The 12,411-nt window shown below is 36.2% G+C and overlaps 1 protein-coding gene across 1 annotated transcript in view; it reads left to right on the top strand.

Moving 5' to 3' along the window:
• The window catches only part of LOC107758686 (kin of IRRE-like protein 3), a 155,702-nt gene that overhangs the window by 88,613 nt on the left and 54,678 nt on the right, over nucleotides 1-12,411 (top strand). The window contains exons 2-3 of the mRNA XM_016576485.1: nucleotides 5,045-5,194; nucleotides 12,141-12,290. Coding sequence (XP_016431971.1) covers nucleotides 5,045-5,194; nucleotides 12,141-12,290 — 300 coding nt within the window. The remainder of the gene's footprint in view (nucleotides 1-5,044; nucleotides 5,195-12,140; nucleotides 12,291-12,411) is intronic.

The following is a 12,411-nucleotide window of genomic DNA, read 5'->3' as shown; positions in this document are numbered from 1 at the left end:
CCCCCCCCCCCCCCCCCATTAATATATATCACAAATCACAGCAATAAATATATAGATTATTTTTGATTAGATTTTTTTACAATAAATATTCTAATTTGACCTATATTATAGCTTCAATATTTGACCACTATTTATGATAATACTTGGTTACAGTGACACTAATAGTTCTCATTTCTGCCAGGAATGCAAAATCAATCGGGAGTTAATGATATTTTGATCAGAATAACGAGACGCTGTACATATTCAATCGCGTTTGCTTCCATTTATTTTTGATCAGTGCTTCGCTACACAACACAAACTTTTATTTCAAAATTGCGCACATTATGTATTCACACGTTTCTCATATTTCTTTAAATAGAATAGAACCATAATTTCTTAATGACTCACAGAAAGACGATTCTCTGCCGATTCATCAGTCAATATTGTGTGATCATAATTCCCACATTACGGTGATGGTCAACAGCGTTCTGTCTCATAATACATTTATGCGTCCGTTTATTATATACAATATCTGCATTAGGTCACAATAGAGTGAGTTTTGAGCAACAATGTTGTGTATTAATCTCATACTGTCACAAAATCTTGCACGCTGACTTTCTGTAAAGCTCTGCATGGATTGAGGCACATGAACCAGGATCACGAAACCCAGACGCTCTCTATTAAGCGGGAGTGCTGACAGTTAAAGTCCATTTGTGATTTTGTTGTTGTTTGTATTGTCAGGTGTTTTAAAAAAAGATATATATATATTTTTGGTATTCTATAAGTTCGGTTGGTGGAGTAGCATCACCCGGGGATACTTTTAAATTATTAAAAATAATTCAGCAGAGGCAGGGATACATACACCAGAAGGGGGATCCCGGGGGATCCCCCCCCCCACAAAAAAAAAAAAAGAAATCGCACCCTATATATATATACACACAGTGTTCAAAAATTTGGGGTCAGTAGGATTTTTTTCATCTTTTTGAACAAGGTTTCCTATGCACACCAAATCTGTATTTATTTAATGAAAAATACCTTAAAAATAATAATATTGTGAAATATTATTAGAATTTAAAATAGCTGTTTTCTATTTTAGTATCTTATTCCTGTGATGGCAAAACTGAATTTTCAGCAGCCATTACTCCAGTCTTCAGTGTCACGTGATCAAGAAAATATTCTTCTTATTAAAAACACATCTTACTGATCCAAAACTTATCAGCAGATTTACATTTATTTAATATAAATAATTAATAGTTCATAAATAAAATAACCCTGCTCTTACTGTGCACAATTCATCAGCGCCTATTATTCTAGTTATTAATATTATTCTGTATTTTTTAATTAATTAACTTTTAAAAATATAATCTATTAGATTTTTGTATTTTTTGACTATTTAGCAGAAGAAAGCTGATTGGCTGTGCTCTATGGAAACAATGCCATTTCACGTTTACAAGGCAGACAATTCACACTTCTTGAAATGATACCCAGGGAAATCAATTTCATGCAAAATATATGTTGCATTATTACTCCAAGCTCGAGTCCTTACCAGATAAACAGGTTTTTTTTTTTTTCAGGTAGCTTTTACGGTACCAACGGTTTCAAAAGGGCAGTAATACAATAAACCCAATCAATCTTACATGTTGATCTTGTAAATAACTTCCCTGTCATCTTGCTCTCGCTCTCATTCTCGCTTGGTTTCTTTTCTCTGAGAGCGTTCAATGCCCTGCCTGCATGCTGTTTTTCTCTCCCTTTGTTACGCTCAGAATTGACGTCTTCTGAGAGTGATATTTAAATCAGTGTCCAGGAAATGGAACCGCAGGAATCCAATAACAAAATTCATTTGTCTAGATTTGACTTGGGGTGCTTTGCCCACTGCGAGGGGATGCACCAAACCTCTGAATGTAATGATTGGATTTATTTATCTATTTGTGGCTCTCATTAGAGGTGTCCATGGATCCTAGAGCCCCTGCTGTGAATATTGGTCTGTTTTCATGAAACACAACTGCTGGGTCTCATAAACAAAAGATGCTGTGATGCCTTGGACGGAGACGGTGAAGTGTATTTATCATTTTGCATCTGTGTGTCCAATGAAGATGTTTTTCAGAATGTGCATAAAACGCCCTTAGATTCGGCCAGTCAAAAGTCCAGTTATATTAAAGTCATGCATTACAAAAGCACTGAATATCTTGCATTCGTTCAAAGTTACTGACAGTTGACATGCATGTAGACTTGCCTTTCAAACAGTTAAAGTATGATGTGAATAACCACACATCTTTACAAATATCCTTTAGAAAAACATTCCCTATTAACTGTTTGATTAGTCTAAATCCAACACAAAAGTACTGAAGGCTGTGCTGTTCATTAGTTGTGAGTTTCTATATACTATGTGGGAGAGTCTGGGCAACATCTTTGTAAAACGTTCGCATATTCAGACAGGTCGGCGGTGAGAGAGATTTCTAAACACTGCCACTTTTGGAAGTTATTGCAGATGCATAATATTTAACTTCCCACTCATCTCTAATGTAAACTTTTAATGAAGTTTGCAAGTTTTTATAAACTTTGCATGTATTTATTACTTTGACGCTGGAGGACTGTCTGTGACATTTCATCATTGTGCACTGTCAGTTTCATAAGTATTTGAAATGCCAGGGCAACTCTGAAGATCACTCAAAACACTGAATGAATGTGGGAATCACAGGCTGCATTCTTCTCTTGGCTCTCACTCCATCGTTCATTGAAGTAATAGTTCATAAAAATGCAGTCATTACCTGCTCTCCATCATTTGTCATCATTTACGCTATGTTTTTACTATTTCTGTGAAACAGAAAAGGACATTTTTAGCAGAATGTTTACACTGCTCTTTTCAATGCAGTGAAAGTGAATGAGACAGATGTGGTAGAGCTCTGTCAAAATATCACCATAAAAGCAGTCAATACGAGCTCTCATATCGTGTTATTCAGATCAACACAAATGAGGTTTGACAGCTTGTGGTTGAAGGAAATAAGTTGTGAATGATGACTTTTGATGAAATTTCTGTTTGTTCCTCATATGAAGCTATCATATGACTTTAGAAGACTTGTCATTTCTGGAGCTTGAAAAAAAGGGGGAAATTCTGCCTAATAGCTCCATTTTGTGTTTATTGGTAGAAAGATCATACGAGTCAAGAATGCCTTAAAGATGTGTATGTTCAAAAGTTCTCAACTAGTGGAATACAACAAGCAAACTGGTTTCACTCACAAACTATAGTGAGTAGTATGTCAACAAATGAGAAAATTAAGCACAAATGCTAAAAATAATAGCAATTATTTTGCCTTTCATGGATAAGTGCAAAAGTTTTGGTTGATGTTTTTGAAAGAAGTCACCTAGGCTACATTTATGTGATCAAAAATGAAGTAAAAAAGAGCAATGTTGTGAAATATCATTACAATTTAAAAATAACTGTTTTTTTATTTAATATATTTAAAATGTTATTTATTTCTGTGATGACAAACTGAATTTTCAGCATCATTACTCCAGTCTTCAGTGTCACAAGATCCTTCAGAAATCATTCTGATATGCTGATTTGCTGCTCAAGAAACACTCACTTTAATCAATGTTGAAAACAATTGTGCTGCTTAATATTTTTGTGCAAACCATAATAATTTTTTTTTAGATTCTTTGATGAATAGAAAGTTCTGCGGAAGAGGATTAGGGCCAAGCAATAATAAAAAAATAAAGCCATCTCGAGATTAAAGTCGTTAAATTTTGAGAAAAATTTCGAAATAAAATGTTGAGAATAAACTAATTAAATGTAGATAATAAAGTCATTGTTTCTTGAGAAAAAAACACGTTAAATTTTGAGAAAAAAAGTCCAAAAAGGTTGAGAAAAAACTCATTAAATTTCTAGAATAAAGTTGTGTTTTGAGAAAAAAAATAGTTACATTTTGAGAAAAAAAGTCTAAATAAAATGAGAATAACCTGTGGGTTATGCTATGAACACCTTTCAATATCTTCAACATGGGTAGGCAAACAAAAGAAGTAAGTTTTAATGCTGAGCTTTAATGTTTTTTTTTCTTTAACAGAACTTAGATCAAGTGTGAGAATTGGTGTTATCCTTAAACAGCAAAATTAGATGGCAGCATACAGAGAGAAAAAATACGCTTGGCATCTCAGCACCGTCCCGCAGAAATCCTGCCACATCAGTGGAAGGCCAAGCGCTATTTATGAAAGATGCACCTCGCAGAGCTGCACTTTATTGAATTTAAGACAAAAATCGACCAAAGTGGTCTCGGGAGATGCGCAAGGCTCCTCCGTTTCTCTGATGTGTCAACTGTTTTCACATTAAAAGACCAAAAAAGGTGAGGCAAAGTGACTGTTGAAAGGACGAGATGTTTATTTCTCTGAGAATCTTCTGTGAATATATTGTCAGAGAAATACATATTCGCTTTCTATTGACGCTCTTATCCGCTTCCCCCGAACGGCAAAAAATAACTCCGTCTGTCTCACTCTGCAATTTAATGAGAAAGGTAACACGTACTTTTCACCTCCCGTATTGAAGACTGCTTACCTTCAGGGCACTTTTTCATTTGCACCTTACTCTATTGGACTTCAAGGTGAACCGCCGTCTACGAGCGGCCATTCCGGAGCACCACCGAGCCTGTCATCTGGCACTGGTGCGCGGTTCGTCACCGGGAAAGTAATTTAGCCTGCTAAACTGAGTTTCTGTGAGTGAGAGCAGAGTTGGAGGAGCTTCGAGCTGATTTATGCTGCAGATGCTGCAGTCTTGTGGATCTCAGCAGTGTCATGTTCAGCTTTCCTAACTGTGAGGCACCTACTCGTACTTTTGTGTGCCACTGCACTTTATTAAGGATTCCAGTGACATGAAGTTGAAATTTATAGATTTATTCTTCAAAGTGAGTTTTGGGAGTTGGAGTAGATTTACTAGAGCCATAATAATGATCCTCAAGTAAAAGGCTGTTTTTTGTACATCCTCTGGCAGGGGCAGCCAGCTCTGACAAATTGTATTTGATGATTTATAATTGTGACCTCCCTTGTTCATTCTTTCTCTCTCTCTCTTGTGTTTTAGGAAGCTCTGTTGTGTTTATCCAGCAGCCTCATGACCTGGTGGTGGTGGCCGGGCAGCCTGTGACCCTGCCATGCTCCATTACTGGATATCATGGCATGGTGCTGTGGGTCAAAGACGGACTCGCTCTGGGGGTCAACCGAGACATGTCAGGTAAGAGCTTTTGCTGCACTTTGTTTCGTATCCTAACCTGTGGTGAAATATCTCAGCCTCTTGTGGCTTGTTGCTGTTCATCAGTTGCTTGCATATACGCTTGATCACATGTGCAAAGTTGGTTGATTACATAATTGCAGTTGATTTATAATGGAATATAATGACATAATTACAAATCTTTTCTCTTCTCATGCTCTCTCATTGAAGAACAAAACCTTGGCCTTCAAATTTTCCAAGAGACGACTTGAATGCTTTAGAGCTTGATATGAAAACAATGTCTGTAATGGAGTAAGATAGAAAACTCTGCTTAACTTTTAATAATTCATTTGCACTACAATTCAAAAGCTTTTTTTTTTTTTTTGAAGTCTCTTATATTCTCGCCAAGACTGCATCAGAATTTTTTGTAGTTTATCTAACACTAAAACCATAAAAAACAAAAACTAATAAAAATAACAAAAACACAGCAAATTTACTAAAACTTAAAAATGAACAATATAATAATAAAAACTAATTCAAAATATTCATACAAATTATAATAGTGTCTCAGTTATACTAAAATAACATTGGCCTGCATTTATGTGAAAAAGGTAATATTGTGAAATAACAGTTTTCTATTTTAATTCACATCATCCTTCAGAAATCATTCTAATCTGCTGATTTGGTGCTCAAGAAGCATTTCTTATTATGATCAATTTTTAGTAGAGTAGTAGTTTGCCGCTCTTAACCTTGGGTCATGTATGTTTTATGGCCAATGCTGTACATTTCAAACTGGTTGCTGCCGTGTTTTTTTTTTTTTGCTCTTTTGGAATGTTTTGGCTTCCCATATAAAAACACAAAACAATGAGATGATAGGACATAGCAAGAAAATAATCTAATAAAATCTGTCATGCCACGGAAAGCTGTGATACTGGTTATATTTTGTACAAGGGGCGATACCAAAATGTTATACTGGGAAAAATAGGAAAATGATTCCTATATCAATAACCTGATATTCCTTTTTAAATGATCAGAGTTACTCAAAAGCTGCATGCACAGAATAATTTACCTTTTATTTGAGTGGAACAACTGCGAGGTTGGAAGAGAAGCACAAAAGTCAGTGGGTTACACAATACTCATCTTGAGTGTGTAAAATATTTATACAGTGAACCCAGCGAACATGAAAATATCAAAATGTGGACATACAAAATGTTTGTATTCAAAAATTTGCTTATGACCAAGTTCATTTCCACATGATTTTAAAAATTGACATTCATACGTAAAGCATTTGCTCTGCTTTGCAGTGTAAGTTACAGTCAGACTGAAACCAAAGTCAAGACATTTGATGCTCAAAACACCTGCGTGTCTTCTGTTCGTATCATTACGGAGACGCTGAATGCCTTAGACATTTCTTTAGACACTATAATACAAGGACAACAGCCAACAATTCTGTCAGTTTGTGAATGCTTCCCCTGACATTTTCTTACCTAGCAGCCTTGAAGTTTTTTTTTCCACCACTAACTTTTCCTGATTGTTGTGAAGGTTTTCCTGTTTGTTTCAGAAAGTGCCTGTCAAAAGTACTGTCAGACTGAGCAAAGCAAAGCAACAATCGAGAATTAATTGCATTTCTATCATTAATTAAGGCAAGCACTTCATCATCCGCAGAACCCCAGAGAGACGTGCCGCAAGTGCAGCTGTTTTACATTCACACGACGAGGTTTACAAATTAATTTCTGGGAACAGATTGAAATGTTTTCAAAAAGCTTCTCACTTATGCAAGGACAACCTTTAGGTTTAGGTTTGCAAAATCAGTTTTGTAAATCACAAGCAAATCAGATATGATTACCGGACTCATTTTCTTCACTGCGCCACATTTACAGACTGTTTTATTTGCAATGGACTGTCAGATTAAAAGGCAAAATGTAAAACAAACTTTGGTCTCATTCAAATTCACTGCACATTCGTCCCTTAAGCTTCAATTTGCTGAATGTCGCTTCCAAATTAGCTTCAGCTTGCTTGAAGTTGAACTTATTTGCCCTTTGAAATATTTATTGTGTAACGAAGCATAATTCGTTTGATTTATTTCCATATCTAACTTAAAGTACAGCGATCAGATCCTGTTTAGCTAACGTTACACATAATTGCTGGATCAAGAGGTCATTATCGCTAACTATAGTTGCTGATTGCGTTCACGTACGCACTTCAAGAAACGAGCAATTCATATCTGAAGATTGAGCCTTTAGCTGAGGCTTCATTTAGTTCTCTCGTGAAGTGTGATTCTAAACTATATACCAAGAAAGGATTTTCATTTTGGGCGGCGGTTTCTCCAGAAGTTAGTCATTTTTAGCCGTGGCCCCAGGCAGCGTTTAGTCATGGACGGCGCTCTTTAATTGAGCCTCTCAGGGCTTGAATTTCCTTTCCACTGCGTCTTTCTTTCTCTGAGCGTTTATAAGTGTCCAGGGACTCCTGGATATCATTATACCATAGTATAATCGAGTACAGAGCTGTGATACTTAACTGACACATGCAACTGGTCAAAGTCTCGCTTCAAAGTGGATGTGAAAACGTCACTCGCTACAGTGAAAAATTAACTAGTGCACTGACATAAACGGATATCAGTGTGTTCAAAGCTGCTCTGAGCCTACTGATCGTTTCAAATGTGAACAATTTGTGTATTTTTACAAGACTTCATCAGGTTTTTCTAAAAATCCATCTTATGTTTTATCACCTGCAGTTTCACACCGATGAAATGACGCATCCTGCGATCAATATGACATAGATATCTATATCTTTTCAGGGCTCGTGTCCTCAAAGTTTGAGAAGGTACAGATTTTGTGTCAGCGAGGCTAAAGCTAACATAACGCTTGATTAGGATGCCCGTCCGTGTATCTCTCCCCCTTCAGCTTTCACATTCGCTCGCTCCGAGCTTTGATCTGCCTCCTTTCAGCCAAGTTTCAAGCGGGCTTCCATCCATTGGAGTGTCGGTGAGATGCCCACAGTGTGATAAATTCATGTCCCAGCTCTCTATCGCAGCTGCTATTGATCCAACATGAAGCCGAATCCATTTCGTAGGATTCATTACCTTTAATAGGGTCATTTCACATTGTTTCTTCTAATTGACAGCCATTGTCTGAAGCCGTCCAGTCAAGCATATTGGGGAATTCATCAGAGCTTTATTGAGGCGCCTGTATGCCTCAATAATCCCTAATGAAAACAGCTCTTAAACAAAAGGCAAAAGAAGATCCAGTGGCAGGAAACCTGAAGGCTGTAATGACACTATCGATTCCTAATATGGGGCTTATTACCAGATAGCAGAGGACAGCCAAACACTCTTTAATATAAAGGATCACCAGGGTTTCAGAGACATGCCATGATAACTGTTTACAAGATCATGTTCAGATTTAAACGTGCTCCAGGCTGCGATCTGTTTTCTGATATGAGCAGATTAACTAAAAATGAGACATCTGTCTTGAGTAGAGCATCATGTAGCAATTTTGTTGTTCCAATTTTTTTCAAGCTACAAAGGCTCTGTTCATCATTTATTGAAGATACCATATTTTACACTTTTATAATGATTGATTTTACCTTGAAGGCCACATTTTTTATTATTTTTATTTCAGCAATTTTATATACATTTACTTTTCATAATTGCCATTTATACTTTTGGGGACAGTACCATTTTTTTGTTTTGTTTTTGAATGGCAGTCATTCTTACGAAGTTTGATTAAAAAAATACAGTAATATTGTGAAATTTTATTACAATTTAAAATAACTTTTTTTGCCAACCCAGGCTCATTGGAAATACGTGCCTCTAAATACATTTCTGCAACACTGTTATTACGTACCTTACTGCACGTTTCGAGGCAGTTTCAAAGTGAAACGTCCAGTGAGTGGTGCTAAAACACGTGTTTTTTTTTTTTACCTTGATATGCATGTATTGCTGTGTTTTTATTAACGTTGCTTCAGGTATGTATTGCGGTGGTTCATAATTTAAATATCCGGGGAGTGTCACTAAAAGTTAATGCTCTATCATGTTGGAAATATCCCCTACACTAAACCCAACAATAAACCCACCCGATAGTATTAACAAATGCAAATGGTGTAAAAACGGATATGTTGATGCAACCGTGCCATTTGAACTTCCTTATATGCAGGTTTGAACTGTTTTGTGGAACCGTAGTTTCACAGGATTTGTACCCGAGCTCTTCACCTCTCAAATTGAACTTCGTACTGCGTGAGCTACCGAACAAACCTACTAAATATTAAAACCCATACATATGAAGCTGGATATGTGACACTAATGTTTAAAAGTATCAGTTTTCAAATGTCGCAGCATGTTACAATTGTTTTGAATTCAAAACATGATATTACTCGAGTAATTGTGCGAAAATCAGGCTTTATTAATCAAAACTGTGGACCTGCAAATCATACTTTGTGTGAAAAGGAATAAAAGTTGTCAGAGTTTTACTGCCTCTAGTGTTTATTTCAACTGGAAACTGCAGCGATTCATATGTATAGGTACGATTTTTTCAATTTTGTAGAAATGTATTTAGAGGCACGTACTGTATTTCCAATGAGCCTATGTTGCTGTTTTTTTTTTTGCTGATTTGCTGCTTAAAAAACATTTCTTATTGTTATCAATGTTGAAAAGTTGTGCTCCTTAATATTTTTGTGGAAACTGTAATAGATTTTTCTTTAAATTATTAGAAAGTTCAAATAAACAGAATTTATTTGGAATAGACATTTTTTAAAAGTCTTTTTTAGTCTATTTAAATCATCCTTTGATTAATAAAATAGTTAATTTCTTAAAAAAAAACTTGCTGACCCCAGACTTTGGATTGGTATGCATCTACAACCCTGCTCTCTAGACATCAGCTATTTAAAAAAAAAAAAAAAAAATTATATAATAATAATAATAATAATAATAGGGCTGGACAAGTTAACGCATTAATTAATTAACAGAAAATAATTTTATCGCGCATTAACACAGGTTTTATTATTATTATTATTATTATTATTTTGAAAGTCTGTTGCTCACTGGCTCCGAATACACATACAGACAAACCATGGATCACAGGAGGGGTGGGATGTTGATCAGTACTGGCTTGGGATGGGCGTCATCACGCGTCTCAACCAATGAGAGCATTTGGGGTGGGCCTAAGACTACAGCAGCGCTCACATACGCTCCCGATAAAATGATTTAGGCTAAGCATGAACATTCAAAAACCACTGTTCACTGTTCATTTTTAACAGAAAAGAATGCTACATGCTCGTAATCATGACTTCATAAGTGGGAAATAGGAAGTTTCTGATAGCACGTGAAGACAGCAGAGAAGCGTTCTCTCACAGCACAGTGGAGTGCCGTTTTGTTATCTTTGTGGTTTATTATTTTGAGTCATTTGGGACGCGGTAACACATGGCCCTCTCACAATATATTGCTTTACAGATCTATCACTCTTGATGCTCAGAAATGTTAACGCAATCATGCTGCACGTATCAGAAGTGCTGCACTCACACTACATGCATACTGCGCCTGAGCCCAACTGAACCGCGCTCTGGCCCACCTCTTCCAACCGAGCCAGGGCTGGCTAAATAAACCGTGCCCGAGCGTGGCACGGAGCGATCACACTAGTCAAACGAACCGGGCTTTGGTGGTCAAACGCACTCGGGCACAGTTAAGAGTGCCTAGTGTGAATACACCCTTATTCTCCAGCATCCCGAACACGAGTCTCTACCTGCCCGCACCCCCATCAAGTGTCGCGCCGCACTCTGCTGCATTGGGTACCTGGGGTCCCGCGATAGTGCAGGTCTCTACTCAGAAGGCGCCTGTTATAATGTTATGATTAGGCTCTGGACTCTGAGCATTACTTGTTTTTCTATAACAAACTATAAAATATTTTCTATAAAAACGTTATATTTAATTTGATTGCATTAATGTTTAAGTTGAGATTTACATATTAGCAGTTAAAATATTTCTTGCGAAAGGAATACTTCTGTAAAACTTCTGCACTTTATATGTTTAAAGTGTTTGCAAACCAAATGTTATTGCACTTTTGTAAATATAGCAGTACTTTTAAATGAAAAAGTGCGCAATACACTTGTTTTGAATTCAATATTGAATTTTTTTGCATAAGAATACGATTAATCGCTGAAAAAATCATGCGATTAATCGCGATTACAAATCTTAATCGTTGCCCAGCTCTAAATAATAATAATAATAATAATAATATTTCATCATCCATAGTACTCTGGAAAGGCTTATGGATCCTTTAACAAAGTAATTTTATGCTTACTATGTCATGTAAGTATTAATCTTATATGTAGGTAGTGCTTACAGTATTTGTTTCTTATCTCGGTTTTGTTCGGCTCTGGTTTATTTTTTATTTTTTTTTGTGTGTTCTTTTGAAAATCTAATAAAAAAAAGTAATTTTATGCTGAATCAATAAGCAGATATGCTCTTACTTTCAATCAACTGCCTTCTTTAAATTAATGCTTAACTATTAATCAGTCTTTTCAAATATGTATAAAGCATATTTATGATATGGTATTGTGTGGCAGTTTGATCTGAGAACATTTTATGTCAGAAGTCAAGATTCATGTTTATGTTGTGAGGTTTAAATCGAGTAATACCATAGAGTGATTTTTTTAATGTTTTTCCTTTCATGACTACAGTAAATGTGACTGGAGATCATTCAAGGCCAACTCCGAATAGGACTTGTTTGGCGTTTTTGTATGTTTCTATTATTTTACCATGCTTCCATAGAATTTAACAATACTACAGCACAAAGAGTAAAATGCAACAAAACTCGCAACAACAAACATACAGATTAAACTGGATATTTTAGATAACAAATATGCCCGGGGTAACTTAAGGGGTCGAGGGCAGATATTTTAGTGCTTGGAAAGCATAAAAAAAAACATTTTTTAATATAAAATTCTGTTTATGTTTCATTTCAACCTTTTGTTTCAGGTTATCCACGCTATGATGTGATTGGGGACCACAGCAAAGGAGAATATCACCTACTGATCCAGAGGACCGAACTGACCGATGACGGCAGCTTTGAGTGTCAAGCCATCCAGGCTGCTACCAGATCTCGACCCGCTCGGCTCACTGTTCTGGGTCAGTGTCACCCACCAGAACCTTCCATAAATAGATGGATAGATCTGTGTTTCACTGTTTCGAGTTCTGTGGTTCACTTTTTGCTTCTCTTTTTTTAATTGAAGCCTTTGTAGCATGAGTG

Source organism: Sinocyclocheilus rhinocerous, unplaced genomic scaffold (assembly GCF_001515625.1).
Source record: "Sinocyclocheilus rhinocerous isolate Xijiao unplaced genomic scaffold, SAMN03320098_v1.1 scaffold623, whole genome shotgun sequence".
Lineage (NCBI taxonomy): Eukaryota > Metazoa > Chordata > Actinopteri > Cypriniformes > Cyprinidae > Sinocyclocheilus > Sinocyclocheilus rhinocerous.
The sequence above is the reverse complement of the archived record's forward strand: the minus strand, read 5'-3'. Positions and strand labels throughout refer to the sequence as shown.